At 50.0% G+C, this 24,772-nt stretch overlaps 1 protein-coding gene across 10 annotated transcripts in view; it reads left to right on the top strand.

The window, feature by feature from the left end:
* The first annotated feature begins 17,523 nt into the window (after positions 1-17,523).
* LOC139261987 (calcium/calmodulin-dependent protein kinase type II subunit alpha) overlaps positions 17,524-24,772 on the top strand; it is a 336,847-nt gene continuing 329,598 nt past the window's right edge. For 6 of the 10 annotated variants that reach the window (XM_070877158.1, XM_070877154.1, XM_070877149.1 and 3 more), the window contains exons 1-3: positions 17,524-17,585; positions 17,681-17,775; positions 18,281-18,309. In XM_070877158.1, coding sequence (XP_070733259.1) covers positions 17,524-17,585; positions 17,681-17,775; positions 18,281-18,309 — 186 coding nt within the window. Of the gene's footprint in view, positions 17,586-17,680; positions 17,776-18,276; positions 18,310-24,772 lie in introns of all 10 variants that reach the window. The other 4 variants (XM_070877150.1, XM_070877157.1, XM_070877155.1 and 1 more) reach the window with 2 other exon arrangements.

Below are 24,772 nucleotides of genomic sequence, written 5' to 3'. Positions count from 1 at the left end.
CCTGGACCTGTAATCCATGAGGGCAAGGCGATCCAACTGGCAGGCCAAGGCTGGGCCGCCAACTCTGGTTGGACGGGTTCCTGGAGGTTTCCTTACATGATCCCCTGCCTCCTACAGCTCCGCCCCCACTCTCCCGCCATTGGGCACCCAGCATGTCCAGCATCGCGGTGCCCCACCTTCCCCAGGCCCAATTGGCAAACCACCCGATTGTTCTTTACCCCATTGGATGATTCCTGACTGTCAATCAAACTGCCTTTTGGCCCATCTAAAATATTTCTAAAGTGCGCCTATGATGTTCCCCCAGAGTTTGTCTGCATCTGGCGTTTAACCTTCAATAGCATTCATTTCAACTCCTCAGAAAATGATGCAGACCTTACCTGCATGCAGCAGGCCCTGGACAACATTCAGGCTTGTGCTGAGAAGTGGCAAGTAATATTTGCACCCGTGCAGCAGAGCTGGTCTCCAGTCGTCCTGGTTAACCCTTGCCACTGGACCAAGACCTCGCTCTGTCAAGGCCCGTGTGGTGGCTGGTGTGCAACGGTCACCCCACGTTAAAAAAATCCACGCACAGGCATCTTCCACCCTTCGGGATGTAGTTCGGGATCTGGAATATTAGGTCCTTCGTTGAAGCACCTGTGAACTCATCCCTTTTTGGCGTGGAAGCAAGTCATCCTCGTTTCGAGGGACTGCCTATGATGATGATGATGATGATGATGATGATGAATATTTGCGCCACTCAAGTGCCAGGCAAAGATTATCTTCAACAAGAGAGTCTAACCAAAGCCCCTTCACATTCAACAGCATTACCATCACCGAATCCCCCACCATCAACATCCTGGGGGTCACCATTGACCAGAAACTTAACTGGACCAGCCACATAAATACTGTGGCTACAAGAGCGGGTCAGAGGCTGGGTATTCTGTGGCGAGTGTCTCACCTCCTGACTCCCCAAAGCCTCTCCACCATCTACAAGGCACAAGTCAGGAGTGTGATGGAACACTCCCCACTTGCCTGGATGAGTGCAGCTCCAACAACACTCGAGAAGCTCAACACATCCGGGACAATGCAGCCCGCTTGATTGACCCCATCCACCACCTTCAACATTCACTCCCTCCACCACCGGCGCCCCCTGGCTGCAGTGTGCACCATCGACAGGATACACTGCAGCAACTCGCCAAGGCTTCTTCGGCAGCACCTCCCAAACCCGCGACCTCTACCACCTAGAAGGACAAGGGCAGCAGGCGCATGGGAACACCACCACCTCCACGTTCCCCTCCGAGTCACACACCATCCTGACTGGGAAATATATCGGCCGTTCCTTCATCGTCGCTGGGTCACAATCCTGGAACTCCCTCCCTAACGGCACTGTGGGAACACCTTCACCACACGGACTGCAGCGGTACAAGAAGGCAGCTCACCACCACCTTCTCAAGGGGCAATTAGGGATGGGCAATAAATGCCGGCCTTGCCAATGATGCACACATCCCATGAATGAGTAAAAGGAATTTAAAAAATGCATGTAGACACATGGACAATCTGGGCTTGTTAGAAACCTAATCGGTTGGCATTAACTCAAACGGTGAATAAATTGTAGAAACATTGGAAATTAAGTCAACTGGCTGTCCCAAAGTGTGATAAATACCAGACACTGTGCTGTCTCTAGTAGATCTTATATCTGCCACCCAGGCAGTTTTGCTTTCAGACAAGATTATCTGCTTCACTGGTGAGATAAGTCTATAATGGGGTAAATTGTACATGGTTTGCAGTAGAGAGAAGGGTAGCCCTGTGGCTATTTTTTGGCTAATGCTTTGTATTGAGGTTTGTTAATGTAATTCGGAGACGTTAAACCGAGGTCCAATTTTCTTCTCTCAAGTGGACATAAAAGATCCCATGGGCCACTAATTCGAAGCAGAGTAGAGGAGTTCTTCCTGGTATTCTACTCAATATTTCATCATCATCATAGGCAGTCCCTCAGAATCGAGGAAGACTTGCTTCCACTCTAAAAGTGAGTTCTCAGGTGACTGAACAGTCCAATATGGGATTTACAGTCTCTGTCACAGGTGAGACAGACAGTGGTTGAGGGAAGGGGAGGGTGGGGAGTCTGGTTTGCCGCACGCTCCTTCCGCTGTCTGCGCTTGGTTTCTGCATGCTCTCGGCGACGAGACTCGAGGTGCTCAGCGCCTTCCCAGGTGTCGGTGGGGATGTTGTACTTTATCAAGGAGGTTCCGAGGGTGTCCTTGAAACGTTTCCTCTGCCCACCTTTGGCTCACTTGCCATGTAAGAGTTCCGAGTAGAGCGCTTGCTTTGGGAGTCTTGTCTCAGGCATGTGAACGATGTGGCCTGCCCAGCAGAGCTGATCAAGTGTGGTCAGTGCTTCAATACTAGGGATGTTGGCCTGGTGCGTCTGTCCTCCCAGGGGATTTGCAGGATCTTGCGGAGACATCGCTGGTGGTATTTCTCCAGGGATTTGAGGTGTCTACTGTACATGGTCCATGTCTCTGAGCCATACAGGAGGGTGGGTATTACTACAGCCCTGTAGACCATGAGCTCGGTGCCAGATTTGAGGGCCTGGTCTTCGAACACTCTTTTCCTCAGGAGGCCGAAGGCTCCGCTGGCGCACTGGAGGCGGTGTTGGACCTCGTCGGCAATGTCTGCTCTTGCCGATAATAGGCTCCCGAGGTTTGGAAAGGTCAATATTTACTCCTCAATCAACATCTCTAAACCTGGTTATCTAGTCATTATCACATTGCTGTTTGCGAGAGCTTGCTGTGCGCAAATTGGCTGCCGCGTTGCCGACTTTATAACAGTGACTACACTCCAAAATGTGCTTCATTGGCTGTAATGTGCTTTGTGACTACTTGAGGTCGTGAAAGGTGATAAAGAAATGCAAATCTATCTTTTTTTTTAAATGCAATTTAACATAGGAACAGGGGTAGGTCATTCAGCCCCTCGAGCCTGTTATGCCATTCAATTAGATCGCGGCTGAACTGTATCTAAACCCCATCTACCCACCTTTGTTTCATAGCCCTCGATAATCCTTACTCAACAAAAATCGACCGACCTCAGTCTTGATCCCACGGCCCCATTGCGAAGAAGAGCACGGGATTTATCCCCGGTGACCTGGGGCCAATATTTATCCTGCAATCGACATAACAAAAAACAAGTGATCTGGCCATTATCACATTGCTGTGTGTGGGAGCTTGCTGTGCACAAATTAACTGTCGCGTTTCCTACATTACAACACTGACTCCACTCCAAAAAGTACTTCATCGGCTGTGAAGCACTTTGGGAAGTCCGATGGTTGTGAAAGGCGCTATAGAAATGCAAGTCTTTCTTTCTTTTGTGTCAAGAAAAGTTTCCTGATTTCACTTCTGTTCCTCGTCTAATTTTTAAATATTGTCCCCTCGGTCTAGAACCCCCTGCCCCCACAACCCCCGACCCAGAGGAAATAGTTGCTCCGTATCTATCGCATCCTTTTAATATTTTAAACAACTCGATCGGGTCACCTGTGGCAGAGACCTGAAATGGAGGCAGGATTGGTGCGTCTGTCTGGTTACCAATGGATGGTTTGCCTTCTCTTTGTCTTTCAATAAACTGCTTTCATTCATCCTGCGACTGTGTCTCTACTTTCAACCAAAGTCAGCCTCGGAAGTGGCATCGACCTAGTCACTGAGACAGTACAACAATGATGTGCATTCATATAGCACCTTTAACAATGTAACATGTTCGAAGGTGCTTCACGGGACCCTAATCAGACAAAATTTGGCACCAAGCCACATAAAGAAAGAAAGACTTGCATTTATATAGCGCCTTTCATGACCCATGACCACCGGACGTCTCAAAGTGCTTCACATCCAATGAAGTACTTTTGGAGTGTAGTCACTGTTGTAATGTGGGAAACGCGGCAGCCAATTTGCGCACAGCAAGCTCCCACACACAGCAATGTGGAAATGACCAGATCATCTATTTTTTGTTTGTTGATTGAGGGATAAATATTTGCCTCAGGACACTGGGGATAACTCCCCTGCTCTTCTTTGAAATAGTGTCATGGGATGTTTTACATCCACCTGAGAGCAGACGGGGCCTCGGTTTAACATTTCCTCCAAAAGACGGTACCTCCAACAGTGCAGCGCTCCCTCAGTACTGTCCCTCCGACAGTGCGGCGCTCCCTCAGTACTGCCCCTCTGACATTGCGACGCTCCCTCAGTACTGCCCCTCCAACAGTATGGTGTCCCCTAAGTACTGCCCCTCCGACATTGCGGCGCTCCCCCAGTACTGCCCCTCTGACAGTGCGCCGCCCCCTAAGTACTGCCACTCCGACAGTGCAGCGCTCCCTCAGTACTGCCCCTCCGACAGTGCGGCGCTCCCTCAGTACTGCCCCTCCGACAGTGCGGCGCTCCCTCAATACTGCCCCTCCGACAGTGCCACGCTCCCTCAGTACTGCCCCTCCGACAGTGCGGCGCTCCCTCAGTACTGCCCCTCCGACAGTGCGGCGCTCCCTCAGTACTGCCCCTCCGACAGTGCGGCGCTCCCTCAGTACTGCCCCTCCGACATTGCGGTGCTCCCTCAGTACTGCCCCTCGGACAGTGCGGCACTCCCTCAGTACTGCCCCTCCGACATTGCGGCGCTCCCTCAGAACTGCCCCTCCGACAGTGCGGTGCTCCCTCAGTACTGCCCCTCCGACAGTGCGGCACTCCCTCAGTACTGCCCCTCCGACATTGCGGCGCTCCCTCAGTACTGCCCCTCCGACAGTGCAGCGCTCCCTCAGTACTGCCCCTCCGACAGTGCGGCACTCCCTCAGTACTGCCCCACCGATTGTGGTTTTAAGCATCTTCTGCATGTGCATCGGGGCAGGTGCACATCTGAATGTACGTAGAGCTGGAGCTGGAGTCAAGTGGGCCTGGACACCCAATCAAGGTACAGTATTTTCTCATTCATAATAATGGGAACTCCATAAGTTGGAATTCTCATTATTATGAATGATAAACCCCCCCGCCCCCCGAACACCAATACAACAATAAAATATTAAAAAAACACCCCACATAATTAAAATTAATTTAGATTAAAGTTAATATGTAAATGTGTTCGAAAAAATATATATCTTTCCGATTTTTTTAAAGTTTTGTAATTAGGATTTAAAATACACTTACCTTAATGGGAAGGGTTTTTAACATAAAAATGTGTTTTTAAATTTTATTTTTATATGTTTTAAAACTCTTACGTTGGTAAAAGTAGGCTAATCGCTTGCATGAGTTTTTAGGACATTCGCTGGGCAAGAGATGGGCAAATACCACAATCTCGCCCATACGAATGTCCTTCTCTTCAAGATTTATTGGATCTGTCAAGCCAGAACTTGACAGATTGGGAAAACCGGTTTTCACAATTTCAGGCCCAATCTGTTTTTTTACCATGTTGATTGAGAGATAAATATTGGCCAGGACACCGGAAAGAACTCCCCCTGCTCTTCTTCGATATAGTGCTGTGGGTTCTTTTACATCCACTTGAGAGAGCAAACGGGGCCTCGGTTTAACATCTCAAACGAAAGACGGCACCTCCGACAGTGCAGCGCTCCCTCAGTAATGCCCCTCCGACAGTGTGGCACTCCCTCAGTACTGCCCCTCCGACAGTGCGGCGCTCCCTCAGTACTGCCCCTCCGACAGTGCAGCGCTCCCTCAGTACTGCCCCTCCGACAGTGCAGCGCTCCCTCAGTACTGCCCCTCCGACAGTGCGGCGCTCCCTCAGTACTGCCCCTCCGACAGTGCAGCACTCTCTCAGTACTGCCCCTCCGACAGTGCAGCGCTCCCTCAGTACTGCCCCTCCGACAGTGCAGCACTCCCTCAGTCCTGCACCTCCGACAGTGCAGCGCTCCCTCAGTACTGCCCCTCCGACAGTGCAGCGCTCCCTCAGTACTGCCCCTCCGACAGTGCGGCGCTCCCTCAGTCCTGCACCTCCGACAGTGCAGCACTCTCTCAGTACTGCCCCTCCGACAGTGCGGCACTCCCTCAGTACTGCCCCTCCAACAGTGCGGCACTCCCTCAGTCCTGCACCTCCGACAGTGCAGCGCTCCCTCAGTACTGCCCCTCCGACAGTGCGGCGCTCCCTCAGTACTGCCCCTCCGACAGTGCGGCACTCCCTCAGTCCTGCACCTCCGACAGTGCAGCGCTCCCTCAGTACTGCCCCTCCAACAGTGCGGCACTCCCTCAGTACTGCCCCTCCGACAGTGCGGCGCTCCCTCAGTACTGCACTGGAGCGTCAGCCTAGATTGTTTTTGTGCTCAAGTCTCTGGAGTGGGACTTGAACCCACAACCTTCTGACTCAGAGGTGAGAGCGAGAGTGCTACCCACTGAGCCACAGCTCACACTGCAGGAGGTAGAAGGAGATATTCGGACATGTGAACAAAAGGTTGGTCAAAGAGATAGGTTTTAAGGAGTTTTTTTAATGGAGGAGAGAGAGCTGGAGAGGGAAGGTGGAAAGGAGGGAATTCCAGAGCATGGGGGCCCAGGCAGCTGAAGGCACGGCCGCCGATGGTGGAGCGATGGAAATCACGGATCCCCCAAGAGGCCGGAATTGGAGGAGCGCAGAGATTACGGGGGGGTTGTGGGGCTGGAGATAGGGAGGGGCGAGGGCCATGGAGGGATTTGAAGACAAGGATTTTAACGCCGAGATGTTGGTGGACCGGGCACCAATATAAGTCAGCGACCAATTTTTATTTTTGACAATAGTGAGAACGGGTGGGGAGATTAAAAAAATAACAAAAAGAAAAACAAATTTCACCTTGTACTGATTGGGTTGCTAAGGGCCAGTCAGCGACTAGTGACCGGCATCCCATCACTCCTCTGAACGGGGTCAGGCAATATTCAGCGAGCTGTGAGGTACACATTGCTCACTTTGTTGCAAGAAAGCTGCAGATTTCTAACCTCGGAACTGATGGCGAACCAGGTTTTACATCTATCATTAACTCGGCCCGTTCTGGGGTGCAGCCAGTTGTAATATATCATTTCCTCGTCCGAACTCACAGACACCTCTGCCTGGAAATGCTTACCTCTGCACCTAACTTTGTACCCTCAGCAAACTTGGATATACTGGCCTGGAAATCCCGTTCTCCCCGGGTCCGTACGGAGTGTGTACGGAGTGTGTACGGACCCGGGAAGGCATCGCAAAAAAACCATTTTCAGCGCACAAAGCGCATGTGCTGAAAACCGGCTTTTCCGATCTGTCAAGCTCCTCCACATCTCGGCAGCCAGGACATTTGCAAGGGCAACATTGCGGTATTTGCCCATATCTTGCCCAGCTGAAAACTCTTGCACCTGATAAAAGCAGGTGCATAGCCTACTTTTACATAAGAACATAGAAAATAGGAGCAGGAGTAGGCCATTCGGCCCTTCGAGCCTGCACCACCATTCAATAAGATCATGGCTGATCATTGACCTCAGTACCCCATTCCTGCTTTCTCTCCATACCCCTTGATCCCTTTAGCCATAAGGGCCATATCTAACTCCCTCTTGAATATATCCAATGAATTGGCCTCAACTACTCTCTGAGGTAGGGAATTCCACAGGTTAACAACTCTCTGAGTGAAGAAGTTTCTCCTCATCTTGGTCCTAAATAGCCTACCCCTTATCCTTAGACTGTGACCCCTGGTTCTGGACTTCCCCAGTATCGGGAACATTCTTCCTGCCTCTAACCCAGGTCCAATCCTATCAGAATTTTATATGTTTCTATGAGATCCCCTCTCATTCTTCTAATCTCCAGTGAATACAGGCCCAGTCAATCCAGTCTCTCCTCATATGTCAGTCCTGCCATCCCGGGAATCAGTCTGGTGAACCTTTGCTGCACTTCCTCAATAGCAAGAACATCCTTCCTCAGATTAGGAGACCAAAACTGAACACAATATTCCAGGTGTGGCCTCACCAAGGCCCTGTACAACTGCAGTAAGACCTCCCTGCTCCTATACTCAAATCCCCTAGCTATGAAGGCCAACATGCCATTTGCCTTCTTCACTGCCTGCTGTACCTGCATGCCAACTTTCAATGACTGATGTACCATGACACCCAGGTCTCGTTGCACCTCCCCTTTTCCTAATCACCATTCAGATAATATTCTGCCTTCATGTTTTTGCCCCCAAAGTGGATAACCTCACATTTATCCGCATTATGCTGCATCTGCCATGCATTTGCCCACTCACCTAACCTGTCCATGTCACAGGTGTAAGAGTTTTAAAATACACAAAAAACATAATTTAAAAAATACATTTTATTGTTAAAAACCCTACCCACTACAGCAAGTTTATCTGAAACCATAATTAACAAAACTTCTTTTAAAAATTGGAAAAATATAGATTTTTTATATAAGACTTTAATAACTTTAATTTAAATTAATCTTAAATATGTGGTGTATTTTTTTCTATTTTCTATGTGTTTGTGTGTTTGAGGAGGGTTTCTCATTCATAATAATAGGAATTCCAACTTACGGAGTTCCCATTATTATGAATGAGAAAATACTGTACCTGGATTGGCTGCCCAGAGCCATGTGACTACAGCTCCCGCCCTGCGCATGTCCCGACGTGTACGTGCTGCGATGTGCAGTCAGTCGCCTCAGGACCAGGCTCTCGCGTGGGCCCAGCAGGAACAGGTAGGTCCGCATCTTTTTTTCCTTTTTTTTCAGTCGTTCGCCCGCAGGAGGACCTCGACCGGGATTTATGGGCCAATACATTTGGTCCCCTCATCCAAATCATTGATATAGGTTGTGAATAGCTGGGGCCCCAGCACTGATCCCTGCGGCACCCCACTAGTTACAGCCTGCCAACCCGAAAAAGTCCTATTTATTCCTGTTTTCTGACCGTTAACCTATCCTCTCTCCATGCTAGTATATTACCTCCAATCCCATGAGTCCTAATTTTGTGTAATAACCTTTGATGTGGTGCCTTATCGAACGCTTTTTGAAAATCCAAATACACCTCATCCACTGGTTCTGCCGACAGAGCTGAGCTGTCACTTTAATGCCTTGCTATCATGAAGTGATAACTGGTTTCTTACTGGGAAGGTCACAGTGCAGAGCAATACGTTGTCAGACTAGGGAATGCCAGGCAACTAAATAGAGTTAGTTCAGCGTCAACTGACATCGAAGCACTCAATGCTGCTTGGATTTATTGCCGTTCATGTGCCCGGGCCGAGAAGAGAGCTAGGAGGAGGGAAGGAGATGAAAAAAAAAAAAGAACTTGCATTTATATAGTGCCTGTCACGTCCACCGGATGACCCTAAGTGCTTTACAACCAATGAAGTACCTTTGGAGTGTAACCCTTGTTCAAAAATCGGTCTATCTCCACCTTAAATATATTCAATGACCCAGCCTCCACAGCTCTCTGGGGCAGAGAATTCCACAGATTTACAACACTCTGAGAGAAGAAATTCCTCCTCATCTCAGTTTTAAATGGGCGGCCCCTTATTCTAAGACTATGTCCCCTAGTTTTAGTTTCCCCTATGAGTGGAAGTATCCTCTCTGCATCCACCTTGTCGAGCCCCCTCATTATCTTATATGTTTCGATAAGATCACCTCTCATTCTTCTGAACTCCAATATGTAGAGGCCCAACCTGCTCAATTTATCTTCATAGTTCAATCTCCTTATGGATGGAGAGAGGGAGGAAGGAGAGGAGGAGAGAGGGAATGATGCAAGGAGGGAGGAAAACAGAAAGGGAAGGCACGGAGGAAGAAGGGAAGACAAGAAGGAGGGAAAGGAGAAATAACGTAGGGAAAGTGAGGCCCCACCTGGAGTACTGCGTGCAGTTTTGGTCTCCGTATTTACGGAAGGATATACTTGAATTGGAGGCAGTTCCAAGAAGGTTCACTAGATTGATTCTGGAGATGAGGGGATTGACTTATGAAGATAGGTTGAGTAGGTTTCCCCTATGAGTGGAAACATTCTCTCTGCGTCCACCTTGTCGAGCCCCCTCATTATCTTATAAGTTTCGATAAGATCACCTCTCATTCTTCTGAATTCCAATGAGTAGAGGCCCAACCCACTCAACCTTTCCTCATAAGTCAACCCCCTTATCTCTTGAATCAACCTCGTGAACCTTCTCTGAACTGCCTCCAATGCAAGTATATCCTTCTTTAAATACGGAGACCAAAACTGTACGCAGTACTCCAGGTGTGGCCTCACCAATACCCTGTACAGTTGTAGCAGGACTTCTCTGCTTTTATACTCTATCCCCCTTGCAATAAAGGCCAGTATTCCATTGATCATCCTGATCACTTGCTGGACCTGCATACTAACTTTTTGTGTTTCATGCACAAGTCCCTCTGTACTGCCGCACTTTCAATTTTTTTTGCTTTTCTATTTTTTACTGCTCAAGTGGTTAACCTCACATATTCCCACATTATAATCCATCTGCCAAATTTTAGCCCAGTACTCACTTAGCCTGTCTATATCCCTTTGCATATTTTTTGTGTCCTCCTCACAATTTGCATTTCCATCCATATTTGTATCATCAGCAAACTTGGCTACATTACACTCGATCCCTTTATCCAATATAGATTGTTAATAGTTGAGGTCCCAGCACTGATCCCTGCGGCACCCCTCTAGTTACTGTTTGCCAGCCGGAAAATGACCCATTTATCCCGACTCTCTGTTTTCTGTTAGTTAGCCAATCGTCTATCCATGCTAATATATTACCCCCAACCTCGTGAACTTTTATCTTGTTCAGTAACCTTTTATGTCATCATAGGCTGTCCCTCGAAATGAGGATAACTTGCTTCCACGCCAAAAAGGGATGAGTTCACCGGTGTTTCAATGAACAACCTAATATTCCAGATCCCGAACTACATCCTGAAGGGTAGAAGATGCCTGTGCGAGGATTTTTTTAGCGTGGGGTGACCGTTGCACACCAGCCACCACACGGGCTTGACAGAGCGAGGTCTTGGTCCAGTGGCAAGGGTTAACCAGGACGACTAGAGACCTGCTCTGCTGCACAGACCTAGTGCACACACATAACTCAGTGTGGGCTGGGCCCGTGCTGCCCCTGGGCCCTCGCCTCTTCTGGGCCCCGAACTCGCGCCTCTCCTGGGCCCCGATCACGTCGCTCTGCAAGCTCTCGCCGCTCCTTCGCCCCAACCTCACCGCTCCCGCTGTACCTGCCCACGCTCTAACTTCACACTTCAGGGAGCAGTGCGAGCTGGTACAGAAGAACGACGGCTGATTGGAGTGTGGGCAGGTACAGCAGGAGGGGCGAAGGAGCAGCAAGAGATTGCAGAGCGATGTTAACCTTTTATGTGGCACCTTATCGAATGCCTTCTGGAAATCCAAATACACCACATCCACTGGTTCCCCCTTATCCAACTTGCTCGTTACATCCTCAAAGAACTCCAGCAAATTTGTCAAACGTGATTTCCCTTTCATAAAACCATGCTGACTCTGCTTGATTGAATCATAGTTTTCCAAATGTCCTGCTGCTGCTTCCTTAATAATGGACTCCAGCATTTTCCCAACGGCAGATGTGAGGCTAACTGATCTATAGTTTCCTGCTTTTTGTCTGCCTCCTTTTTTAAATAGAGGCGTTACATTTGCGGTTTTCCAATCCGCTGGGACCTCCCCAGAATCCAGGGAATTTTGGTAAATTACAACTAATGCATCCACTATCTCTGCAACCACTACTTTTAAGACCCCCTAGGATGCAGGCCATCAGGTCCAGGGGACTTGTCCACCGTTAGTCCCATTATTTTACCGAGTACTACTTCATTAGTGATAGTGATTGTATTAAGTTCCTCCCTCCCTATGGCCGCTAGATTATCCACTATTGGGATGTTTTTAGTGTCTTCTACGGTGAAGATCGATACAAAATATTTGTTCAAAGTCTCTGCCATTTCCCTGTTCCACATTATTAATTCCCCAGTCTCATCCTCCAGGGGAGCAATGTTTACCGAATGGCCTTCTTCTGTGCTGTACTATTCTGTGTTGGGATTGTTCTCCTTAACATCAGAGAAGGTTGAGAGGAGATTTGATCGAGGTGTTCAAAATCATGAGGGGCCTGGATAGAGTAAATAGAGAGAAACTGTTCCCATTGGTGGAAGGCTCGAGAACCAGAGGACACAGATTTAAGGCGATTGGCAGAAGAACCAAAGGCTACATAAGAGAAAACTTTTTTACGCAGCGAGTGGTTAGGATCTGGAATGCACGGCCTGAGAGGGTGGTGGAGGCAGACTCAATCGTGGCTTTCGAAAGGGAGTTGGATAAGTACCTGAACGGAAAAAAATTGCAGGGCTACGGGGAAAGGGCGGAGGGAGTGGGACTGGCTGAGGTGCTCTCGCAGAGAGCCGGCACGGGCTCGATGGGCCGAATGGCCTCCTTCTGTGCTGTAACCATTCTCTGATTCTATCTGCAAACTGTAGAACTCCTCAGATCCCTCAGTCTTCTCAGTCGTTCCTCCAAAATGTGGAAATCTTCCCCTTAGTCCTCCCATCTCCACCCCTCTCCCCCACTCCACTCTCATCTACAAGCTTTTAGAAATCCAGTCAGCTGAGCACGACTTTCCGATTAATCTCGTCTCATAGAATCATAGAGCCATAGAAATTTACAGCACGGAAGGAGGCCATTTCGGCCCATCGTGTCCGTGCCGGCCGACAAAGAGCTACCCAGTCTAATCCCACTTTCCAGCTCTTGGTCCGTAGCCCTGCAGGTTACGGCACTTCAAGTGCACATCCAAGTACTTTTTAAATGTGGTGAGGGTTTCTGCCTCTACCACCCTTTCAGGCCGTGAGTTCCAGACCCCCACCACCCTCTGGGTGAAGACATTTCCCCTCAAATCTCCTCTAAACCTCCTACTAATTACTTTAAATCTATGCCCCCTGGTTGTTGACCCCTCTGCTAAGGGAAATAGGTCCTTCCTATCCACTCTATCTGGGCCCTTCATAATTTTATACACCTCAATAAGACCTCCACTCTGCCTCCACTGTTCTAAAGAAAACAACCCCAGCCTATCCAATCTTTCCTCACAGTTAAAATTCTCCAGTCCTGGCAATATCCTCGTAAATCTCCTCTGCACCCTCTCCAGTGCAATCACAGTCTCCTTGTTTAAACCGTGGCAGTTTCCAGCATCACTGGCCAAGATACCACCAGTGAGCTTTCTCAGTTAAAAAGGTGTGTGTGATGTGAAATGGATACTGTCGAGAGGATAGAAATTGCCGGAACCACACAGTTAGATGAAGGAATAAAAACATTAATCTGCTTGAAGTGATTGTCACTTGTGGCGATTTGAGGAATGTCAATCTAATTAGATAGGAATCAATTTCTCTCACCCAAGAACCTGGAGCTAAGTGTGCTTAAGTGTTCATTTGTAATACTGAACAACTGAGATTGAACAACGGGCCTGTTATATCCTGAACCCCCGCCCCCATCACAGTGAGGATGTTTATATAGACTGGCCAGTTGTCCAACCCATTAACAGATGCTCGCACATGCACTCCCCCTCAGGTGTTCCCTCAGATACCTCCTCAGGTATACATAAGAACATAAGAACATAAGAACATGAGAAATAGGAGCAGGAGTAGGCCATAAGGCCCCTCGAGCCTGCTCCGCCATTCAATAAGATCATGGCTGATCTGATCATGGACTCAACTCCACTTCCCCGCCCGCTCCCCATTTGGCTACATTACACTCAGTCCTTTCATCCAAGTCGTTAATATAGATTGTAAATAGTTGAGGGCCCAGCACCGATCCCTGTGGCACCCCACTAGTTACTGGTTGCCAACCGGAAAATGACCCATTTATCCCGACTCTTTCTTTTCTGTTAATTAGCCAATCCTCTATCCAAGCTAATATATTACCCCCAACCCCGTGAACTTTTATGTGGCACCTTATCGAATGCCTTCTGGAAATCCAAATACACCACATCCACTGGTTCCCCCTTATCCACCCTGCTTGTTACATGCTCAAAGAACTCCAGCAAATTTGTCAAATATGATATCTGAGGAAATACCTGAGGGGACACCTGAGGAGTTACGTGAGAAGATACCTGAGGGGATATCTGAGGAGAATCTTAAACGATAAGGGGATAAGGGGTTATGGGGAGCGGGCGGGGAAGTGGAGCTGAGTCCATGATCAGATCGGCCATGATCTTATTGAACGGCGGAGCAGGTTGAAGGGGCCAAACGGCCAACTCCTGCTCCTATTTTTTATGTTCTTAACCTGTGCAGCTGTGCAGTGCTCTGGACCTCCCGTGCAGTCGGCTCGCCGGATCTCCAATGCAGAAAAACTGCGCATGCGCCATATTTTGAATGAGTTGCGCACCGCAAAAAAACGAATAGGAATATTGATTAGCACACGCCTGTCCTTCTGCAGGAGGTTATAATTAGAGACACGGTGATCGATGCATTGACCACACTCGATCAGCTCCAATGGACGGGCCACATTGTCCGCATACCCAATGCCGGACTCCCGGGCTACGTCACGGCAGGCGAGCCCCAGGAGGGCCGAGAAAAGGCTCCAAGGACACTCGCAAAGAACTCCGTGCAAAAATGTAACATCCCCACCGGCTCTTTGGAATCCCTGGCCCCAAGTCCGCTCAAAGTGGAGGAGGAGCATCCGGGAAGGTGCCAAACACCTCGAGTCTCTTCACCAGGAGCACGCGGAAACCAAGTACAAACAGCGGAAGGAGCGTACGACAATACAAGCCCCCCCCACCCACCTGTCCCTCCGACCTCCGCCCACCCCACCTGTGACAGAGATTGTAGATCCCTGAGAACTCATATTAGTGTGGAAGCAAGTCATCCTGGACGCCTGGGGAACTGCCGAAGAAGAAGAAGACAATTAGCGACCCGTACAATAGGGACAGGCACGCTGACACTCCCGATCAAAACATCTTTTAGAGACACCGAGAGAGAGAGAGAGAGAGAGAATAGGAAGGGAGGACATAATCAGCTGACTGGATTCTGATTCTCTCCCCACGGTTCCTACCCAATCATAGGGCAGCATCTTCTTCTCTAACCTACGTTTTTTTTTGGGGGGGGGAGGGGGCAGCGACAGATGCAGAATGAACCCGACTGTCAGCACTCCCCATTAAACAGGCACAGTCCCTCCTGAAATAGCCGGCGCGCTTAATACCTTATAAATGGTGCCTTGGCAATTGCCGCCCATGGTACTGTCAAATGGACTGTTAAGAAAGATTTGCAATTACATAGCACCTATCACAACTCAGGTCTTCCCAAAGCGCTTTACGGTCAACAAAGTACTTTTTGAAGTGTAGTCACTGTTGTAATATGGGAAATGCGGCAGCCAATTTGTGCACAGCAAGCTCCCACAAACAGCAAAGTGATAATGACCAGATCATCTGTTTTAAGTGATGTTGGCTGAGGAATAAGTATTGGCCCAGGACACTGGGGATAACTCTCCGGTTCTTCTTCGAAATAGTGTCTTGGAATCTTTTACATCCATCTGAGAGAGCTTGGTTTAATGTTGCATCTGAAACACTGCATCTCCGACCTTGCAGCGCTCCCTCAGTACTGTCCCTCTGACAGTGCAGTGCTCCCTCAGTACTGCCCCTCTGACAGTGCAGCGCTCCCTCAGTACTGTCCCTCTGACAGTGCAGTGCTCCCTCAGTACTGCCCCTCTGACAGTGCAGTGCTCCCTCAGTACTGCCCCTCCAACAATGCCATGCTCCCTCATTATTGCCCCTCCGACCGTGCAGCGCTCCTTCAGTGCAGCCCCTCCGACAGTGCTATGCTCCCTCAGTCCTGCCCCTCCGACAGTGCAGCGCTCCCTCAGTACTGCCCCTCCGACCGTGCAGCACTCCCTCAGTACTGCCCCTCCGACAATGCGGTGCTCCCTCAGTACTGCCCCTCCAACAGTGCAGCGCTCCCTCAGCACTGCATTGGAGTGTCAGCCTAGAATTTTGTGCTTAAGTCTCTGGAGTGGAACTCAAACCCCAACCTTTTGACTCAGAGCCAAGAGCGCTGCCCACTGAACCACAGCTGGCGCCAGATGATGAGCTAAATCTCGAAGCATTGGGTATGTGACACCAAACTTGTTTATTGAAGAGAAAACAGAGGGAGGGGGCAACGGAGAGAGGGGAGAGTGAGGGAGGGGAGAAGGAGAGAGGGGAGAGTGAGGGAGGGGAGAAGGAGAGAGGGGAGAGTGAGGGAGGGGAGATGGAGGGAGGGGAGAGTGAGGGAGGGGAGAGTGAGGGAGAGGAGACGGAGGGAGGGGAGAGTGAGGGAGGGGAGAAGGAGAGAGGGGAGAGTGAGGGAGGGGAGACTGAGGGAGTGGAGACGGAGGGAGGGGAGAGTGAGGGAGGGGAGAGTGAGGGAGAGGAGACGGAGGGAGGGGAGAGTGAAGGAGGGGAGAATGAGAGAGGGGAGAGTGAGGGAGGGGAGACTGAGGGAGGGGGTGATGGAGGGAGGGGAGAGTGAGGGAGGGGAGAAGGAGAGAGGGGAGAGTGAGGGAGGGGAGACTGAGGGAGGGGTGACGGAGGAAGGGGAGCGTGAGGGAAGGGAGACGGAGGGAGGGGAGAGTGAGGGAGGGGAGAAGGAGAGAGGGGAGAATGAGGGAGGGGAGAGTGAGGGAGGGGAGAGTGAGGGTGTGGAGGAGAGGGGGCAGAGTGAGGGAGGGGAGATGGAGGGAGGGGAGAGTGAGGGAGTGGAGACGGATGGAGTGGAGAGTGACGGAGTGGAGACGGATGGGAGGGGAGAGTCAGGGAGAGGAGATGGAGTGAGGGGCTAATATTCAACCCTAAGGCAACATCACTTAAACAGATTATCTGGTCATTATCACATTGCTGTTTGTGGGAGCTTGCTGTGCACAAATTGGCTGCCGCGTTTCCCACATTACAACAGTGACTACACTCCAAAAAGGTACCTCATTGGCTGTAAAGCGCTTTGAGCCGCCCGCTGGTCGTGAAAGGCGCTATATAAATGCAAGGCTTTCTCTCTGTTTGCCATAGACCCACCTCTCTCTCTCGCCCATTGAAACCAACAATTGCCAGCATACTCTGGGTGGATCTATTCCTGATCAGAATTCTCAGTCCTGTTGGCAGGGGTGGGGGGGGGGGGGGTGATTGTGTTTTTAGCTCTTTGTTTAATTTGCAGAGAACGATCCCAGTTAGTGTAATTTTAATTGTCACACAGACACACACACACACACACAGTCTGATGGTCCCCCCCCACCTCCCAAGCCCTTCTCCAGTACACGTGAGTGTGTGAGGTTGCAGTCAGTATTGCAAGTGTCAAAGCTGCTATTTTTTTTGTGTGTGTGTGGGAAGCTCTGGATATTGTTGTCTTGGAAACACACTGTGAGGGAGGGAGGGAGGAGGGAGGGGAGGAGATTGGTGCTGAGGATAAGGGTGAATAAAAGCACACACACACACACACACACCACACACACACAAAATAGGGAGGTATTTTTCTTCCCCATGTAGTGAGCTGCCTATCAAAGCCTACCTCATAGAGACTGGAGCCTTTGGAGAGCGACAGAGAGACACAGAGAGACACACAGGGACCAGGAGAAGCAATCTGGGGAGAGATTCACAGGCAGATAGAATGGCCACAATAACATGCACTCGATTCAGCGAGGAATATCAGATGTACGAGGAATTGGGGAAGTAAGTCTGTCTGTGAAATGAACGAACAAAGTCTTGGCTTTCAGTTTCACTGTGTGTGTGCTGTGACTAATGTGTAAAATGTTGCTTGATTTCAGGGGCGCCTTCTCCATTGTCAAGCGGTGCGTTAAGACTTTATCGGGACAGGAATATGCGGCGAAGATTATTAACACTAAGAAATTGTCTGCCCGGGGTAGGTGTTTGAAATCGCGATTTGCTCATTGCGCCTCTCTCCTCTGCTTCCCTCCCCTCTCTCTCTCTCTCTCTCTCGCTGTCCCATCTACCTGTTGGAGCCAGGTTCCGGGAACAGGCTCTGGCGGACACATTGCAAGCTCTGTCCGTCTCACGGAATGTCGTTGCGCCCGGCTGGTGTTCGCCAGTGTTTGCGCCTGCGTTCTCGCCCTGTCACAGAATGAGATGTGGCACTTTTGTGGGAACTACAACCGGGCACAGTGGCACCGGGGTTAGTGGGGTGAGAGGGAGGGGGTGAGAGAGAAATAGTGTGTGTGAGAGAGAGAGTGTGAGAGAGACAGAGAGCTAGAGAGTGTGTGAGAGTGAGATAGAGACACAGAGAGAAACACAGAGTGAGAGAGAGAGAGCGAGTCAAGAGAGAGACAGATAGAGAGAGAGAGCGTGAGAGAGATAGAGAGTCAGAGTCAGAGAGAGAGAGCGAGAGTGACAGAGACAGTGAGAGACAGAGACACACAGAAAGACAGAGAGAGAATGTGTGTGAGAGCAATAGAGAGACAGCGAGTGAGAGAGACAGAGAGAGTGTGAGAGAGTGAGAGCCAGAGAGAGAGAGACACAGAGAGCAAGAGAGACAGAGAGAGTGTGAGAGTGAGACAGAGATAGAGACAGAGATGGATGGATAAATCTATAGATGGATATAGAGATAGAGAGATGGATAAAGAAATGGATAGAGAGATAGATAGAGAGATGGATGGAGAGATAGACAGATGGATAGATGGATGGAGGGTGCAGTCGCTGGGGCTGACAAGTACAGTGTTTAAGAGACACAGGTACGCCGGATCCAGGTGTTGAATCTCTGATGCACTTAAGCTTTCAAAACATGCCGCTCCTTCCCTTTATTGGGATTTTGTAACTTTCCCTTTGAAGGGGAAAACATATTCTGGGCTGTAGGGAAAGAGCGGGGTCGGGGGAGTGGGACTGAATGGGGACTGCTCTACCACAAGAGCCGGCACAGGCACGGTGGGCCGAATGGCCTCCTCCTGTGCAGTAAACATCCCCTGGCAGCTGCCAGAGGTGAGAGGGTGGTGGGATTGTGGGCCTGAGGTTGGCTTTGGTTCTGAGGATAATTGATTAACATTCCAGCTCTTTGTGATTCTGGAGGTCGCGGGAGGGAAGAGGGGGAGGGAAAGAGGAGGAGGGAGAGGGAGGGGCGAGAGGGGGTAGGCAGGGGGAGGAGAGAATGAGGAGGAGGGAGAGGGAGGGGCGAGAGGGAGGAGGGAGGAGGAGGGAGGGGGTAGGCAGGGGGAGGAGGGAGAGGGAGGGGCGAGAGGGAGGAGGGAGGAGGAGGGAGAGGGAGGGGCGAGAGCGAGGAGGGAGGTGTGAGAGGGGGGAGGAGGGAGAGGGGATAGGCAGGGGGAGGAGGGAGGAGGAGGGGCGAGAGGGAGGAGGGAGGAGGAGGGGAGGAGGGAGAGGAGCTTTAAACAAAAACACTGGACCTCACTTAAGGATCGGACGTTAACCAGTTGAAGTTTGCGGGTGAAAGCGGTGCGCGGGCGTTAGCTGATCGCCCGCCCGATATTTCTGCCTTACTGTAGCCGCCTGTGTTGCCCACCTGCCCGAGCCTGGATCCACCCTCCGGTCTGTAGCTGGCTCTGCCCAGCTCCGATCCCACAGGCGGATAGCCGGGGAGCGGCGGTCGGCCGGGCGCTGCCTGCGCTGGGCGAGCTGCGCGCTTCAATTCACCGCCCCAACTCTTGGCCCTCCCGAAAGCGCATCGGCATCAAACAGCTGCCAAAAAACGGAGCATTCCTCTTGACTAATATGACAGAGAATCTCCCATAGCGTCAGGCTCCCTCCCCTGTTCTTGCACTTCATTCTGGATCAGGAGGTGAATACAGATACAAAGATGTTGTTGACGCTCTGATGGCATCCGAAGGGTTAACTCCGACAGATTGCAAGCTGTACAGATGAAGGTGTGGAAATCGAAGAGTTAACTCCGACAGAGTGCACATTGTACAGATGAGGTTGTGGAACTCAAAGCGTTAACTCCGACAGAGAGCACACTGTACAAATGAGGTTCGAAACATAGAAACACAGAAATTTACAGCGCAGAATGAGGCCATTTCGGCCCATCGTGTCCGAGCCGGCCGACAAAGAGCCGCACGGCCCTCGGTCAGCAGCAGGCTGTGGAACTCGAAGGGTTAACTCCGACAGAGTGCACATTGTACAGATGAGGGTGTGGGACTCGAGGGGTTAGCTCCGACAGAGTGCAAGCTGTACAGATGAGGGTGTGGGACTCGAAGGGTTAACTCCGACAGAGTACAAGCTGTACAGATGAGGGTGTGGGACTCGGATGGTTAACTCCGACAGAGTACAAGCTGCACAGATGAGGGTGTGGAACTCAAAGGGTTAACTCCGACAGAGTACAAGCTGCACAGATGAGGGTGTGGGACTCGAAGGGTTAACTCCGACAGAGTACAAGCTGTACAGATGAGGGTGTGGGACTCGGAGGGTTAACTCCGACAGAGTACAAGCTGCACAGATGAGGGTGTGGGACTCGAAGGGTTAACTCCGACAGAGTACAAGCTGTACAGATGAAGTTGTGGAACTCTCTCAGCTCCCCCATCCCCCGCCTCCCCACGCCCCACTCTCTCTCCTTTATTTTGTTCATCAGGTACTGATCGTCAAGTGCACAGAACCAGGGGCGTGTGTGTGTGTGACTGTGTGTGTGTGTGTGTGACTCTGTGTGTGTGTGTGTGTGTGACTGTGTGTGTGTGTGTGACTCTGTGTGTGTGTGTGTGTGTGTGTGTGTGACTGTGTGTGTGTGTGACTGTGTGTGTGACTCTGTGTGAGTGTGTGTTTGTGTGAGTTTGTCAGTATACAATCTTTGCCGAGAGCAAGCGGAGACAATGACAAACAGCGGAAGGAGCGTACGGCAAACCGAGCACCCCACCCACTTGTCGCTCCGACCATCCATGCCCCACCTGTGACAGAGTCTGTAGATCCCCGCATCAGTCACCTTAGAACTCATGTTAGTATGGAAGCCAGTCATCTTCAACACCGGGGACTGCCTCAACAGGTCAAGAAGATAAATTAATACATCTATTGTGCGTGCTGTGTTTATGTAAGTGTGGGTGTAGATGTCACTGTGAGTGCATGTGGGAGTGTATATGCACATATGTACGTGTACGTGTGTATATCTGTGTATGATGTCCCATCGAACTCCACACCCCCTCACACACACACTGAACCCCATCCAACTCCCCACCCCCTCACACACACACTGTACCCCATCCAACTCCCCACCCCCTCACACACACTGTACCCCATCCAACTCCCCACCCCCGCACACACACTGTACCCCATCAAACTCCCCACCCCCTCACACATACTGTACCCCATCCAACACCCCACCCCCTCACACACACTGTATCCCATCCAACTCTCCACCCTCACACACACTGTACCCCATCCAACTCCCCACCCCCTCACACACACACTGTACCCCATCCAACTCCCCACCCTCACACACACTGTACCCCATCCACACCTCCACACCCTCACACTCGCTGTCGTCTAGCATTTCGGTAGTGTCCATTCCCGGTCGGACACACCCATCGGTGGAATATTCCCCCCATGCAGAAATGGTTGCGTCCAAGAAACCATGGTTGTTGTGCATTGGACCCCCGTTACCATGGTGACAGGGCTCTTAGGGGAGACCCAACCTAGTAAGTGAATGAAGATTGAATGTGAATGTAAGTGAGTTTGTAAATGGTATTGGCTCCAGTAATGTGATACACTGTGTGAGGGAGAGAGATGGAAAGGAGAAGTGCCATTCTGTGCATCAGGTCAGCTTTGTACCAGATTGTTGTGATGGAGTGTGAGCTGTCAAACCATTGTATTCCATGTGAATTTAACATTATTTGGTCCGTTTAGTTGCAAAATTACATTACTCTTGATTCTGTCCAACTGATTTACTGATTTGATGATGACTTTTAACCGCTCTGAAAATCTTCACTCTAAAAGTTAGATCTCCAGTTTTAGAATTCCCCCATCCTTCCTTCGCGCTCTTTGTTTCATTGCTCTTCTAATCTTTCATCCCTTCCTCCCCTTGTTCCCCCTGAACTTCAAATTCCCGCGCCCTCTCCCCTATCCTGGACACTATTCCTCCTCCTTACTTCTTCACGGTTGCACAGAATTGCACAGAATCTTCAGCACAGGAACATGCCATTCGGCCCCTCCACTCCGTGCCGGGGTTTATGCTCCACACCAGCCCCCTCTCCATCCCCCTCCATCACCATATCCTTCTATTCCTTTCTCCCTCATGTGTTTATCCAGTTTCCCCTTAAATCCATTGATACTATTCACCTCAACCCCTCCCTGTGGCAGCGAGTTCCCCATTCTCTGGATAAAGAAGTTTCTCCTGAATTCCCCATTGGGTTTATTACTGACTGTCTTATATTGATGGCCCCTAGTTCCAGTCTCTCCGACAAGGGGGAACATTTTCTCTACATCTATCCTATCGAACCCCTCCATAATTTTAAGGGCTAGATTTTCGGCTTTGATGATTTCGGGGCGGTAATGGCGATGGGGCGGTAACCATAGAAACATAGAAAATAGGTGCATTCGTTATAATCTACCAAAATTCTCTGGACTCTGGGGAGGTACCAGCGGATTTGAAAGCAGCTAATGTAATGCCTCTGTTTAAGAAAGGGAGTAGGCAAAAGGCACGTAACTATAGGCCGGTTAGTTTAACATCTGTAGTGGGGAAAATGCTTGAAGCTATCATTAAGGAAGAAATAGCGGGACATCGAGATAGGAATAGTGCAATCAAGCAGACGCAACATGGATTCATGAAGGGGAAATCATATTTAACTAATTTACTGGAATTATTTGAGGATATAACGAGCATGGTGGATAGAGGTGTACCGATGGATGTGGTGTATTTAGATTTCCAAAAGGCATTCGATAAGGTGCCACACAAAAGGTTACTGCAGAAGAAAAAGGTACGCGGAGTCAGAGGAAATGTATTAGCATGGATCGAGAATTGGCTGGCGAACAGAAAGCAGAGAGTCAGGATAAATGGGTCCTTTTCGGGTTAGAAATCGGTGGTTAGTGGTGTGCCACAGGGATCGGTGCTGGGACCACAACTGTTTACAATATACATAAGATGACCTGGAAGAGGGGACAGAGTGTAGTGTAACAAAATTTGCAGATGACACAAAGATTAGTGGGAAAGCGGGTTGTGTAGAGGACACAGAGAGACTGCAAAGAGATTTAGATAGGTTAAGCGAATGGGCTAAGGTTTGGCAAATGGAATACAATGTCGGAAAATGTGAGGTCATCCATCTTGGAAAAAAAAACAGTAAAAGGGAATATTATTTGAATGGGGAGAAATTACAACATGCTGCGGTGCAGAGGGACCTGGGGGTCCTTGTGCATGAATCCCAAAAAGTTAGTTTGCAGGTGCAGCAGGTAATCAGGAAGGCGAATGGAATGTTGGCCTTCATTGCAAGAGGGATGGAGTACAAAAGCAGGGAGGTCCTGCTGCAACTGTACAGGGTATTGGTGAGGCCGCACCTGGAGTACTGCGTGCAGTTTTGGTCACCTTACTTAAGGAAGGATATACTAGCTTTGGAGGGGGTACAGAGACGATTCACGAGGCTGATTCCGGAGATGAGGGGGTTACCTTATGATGATAGATTGAGTAGACTGGGTCTTTACTCGTTGGAGTTCAGAAGGATGAGGGGTGATCTTATAGAAACATTTAAAATAATGAAAGGGATAGACAAGATAGAGGCAGAGAGGTTGTTTCCACTGGTCGGGGAGACTAGAACTAGGGGGCACAGCCTCAAAATACGGGGGAGCCAATTTAACACCGAGTTGAGAAGGAATTTCTTCTCCCAGAGGGTTGTGAATCTGTGGAATTCTCTGCCCAAGGAAGCAGTTGAGGCTAGCTCATTGAATGTATTCAAGTCACAGATAGATAGATTTTTAACCAATAAGGGAATTAAGGGTTATGGGGCGCCAGCGGGTAAGTGGAGCTGAGTCCACGGCCAGATCAGCCATGATCTTGTTGAATGGCGGAGCAGGCTCGAGGGGCTAGATGGCCTACTCCTGTTCCTAATTCTTATGATCTTATGTTCCAGTTGCAGGAGTAGGCCATTCGGCCCTTCGAGCCTGCACCACCATTCAATATGATCATGGATGATCATGCAACCTCAGTACCCCATTCCTGCTTTCTCTCCATACCCTTTGATCCCTTTAACCGTAAGGGCCACATCTAACTCCCTTTTGAATATATCTAATGGACTGGCCTCAACAACTTTCTGTGGTAGAGAATTCCACAGGTTCACAATTCTCTGAGCGAAGATGTTTCTCCTCATCTCGGTCCTAAATGGCTTACCCCTTATCCTTAGACTGTGACCCCTGGTTCCGGACTTCCCCAACATCGGGAACATTCTCCCTGCATCTAACCTGTCCAATCCCGTCAGAATTTTACATGTTTCTATGAGGTCCCTCCTCATTCTTCTAAATTCCAGTGAATATAAGCCTAGTCGATCCAGTCTTTCTTCACATGTCTGTCCTCCCATCCCGGGATTCAGTCTGGTGAACCTTCACTGCACTCCCTCAATAGCAAGAATGTGCTTCCTCAGATTAGGAGACCAAAACTGAACATAATATTCCAGGTGTGGCCTCACCAAGGCCCTGTACAACTGCAGCTAGCGCCCAGGACCAGTTTGCGCCTCAGTCAGTAACATTGGGCAGCGGGGCCCTGAGACAGGGGGCGCAGCACTAAGGGAGGCTTTGTACACCTCTCGGGGGGGCGTTAGGATATGAAACTCCCGAGCAAAAGAACCGGGCCGGGAGCGCTCCCAGAGACGCCTGGCGGTCGGGGGGGGGGGGGGGGGGGGGGGGGGGGAAAGAAAAAAACACCAAAAACATTCCAAAAAATAGCCCACGCCACCGCAACATAAATCACAAAAAAAAAAATAAAAGAA

This window comes from Pristiophorus japonicus, chromosome 4, assembly GCF_044704955.1.
Source record: "Pristiophorus japonicus isolate sPriJap1 chromosome 4, sPriJap1.hap1, whole genome shotgun sequence".
Taxonomy (NCBI): Eukaryota; Metazoa; Chordata; class Chondrichthyes; family Pristiophoridae; genus Pristiophorus; species Pristiophorus japonicus.
This window is presented reverse-complemented; position numbering and strand designations above follow the sequence as displayed.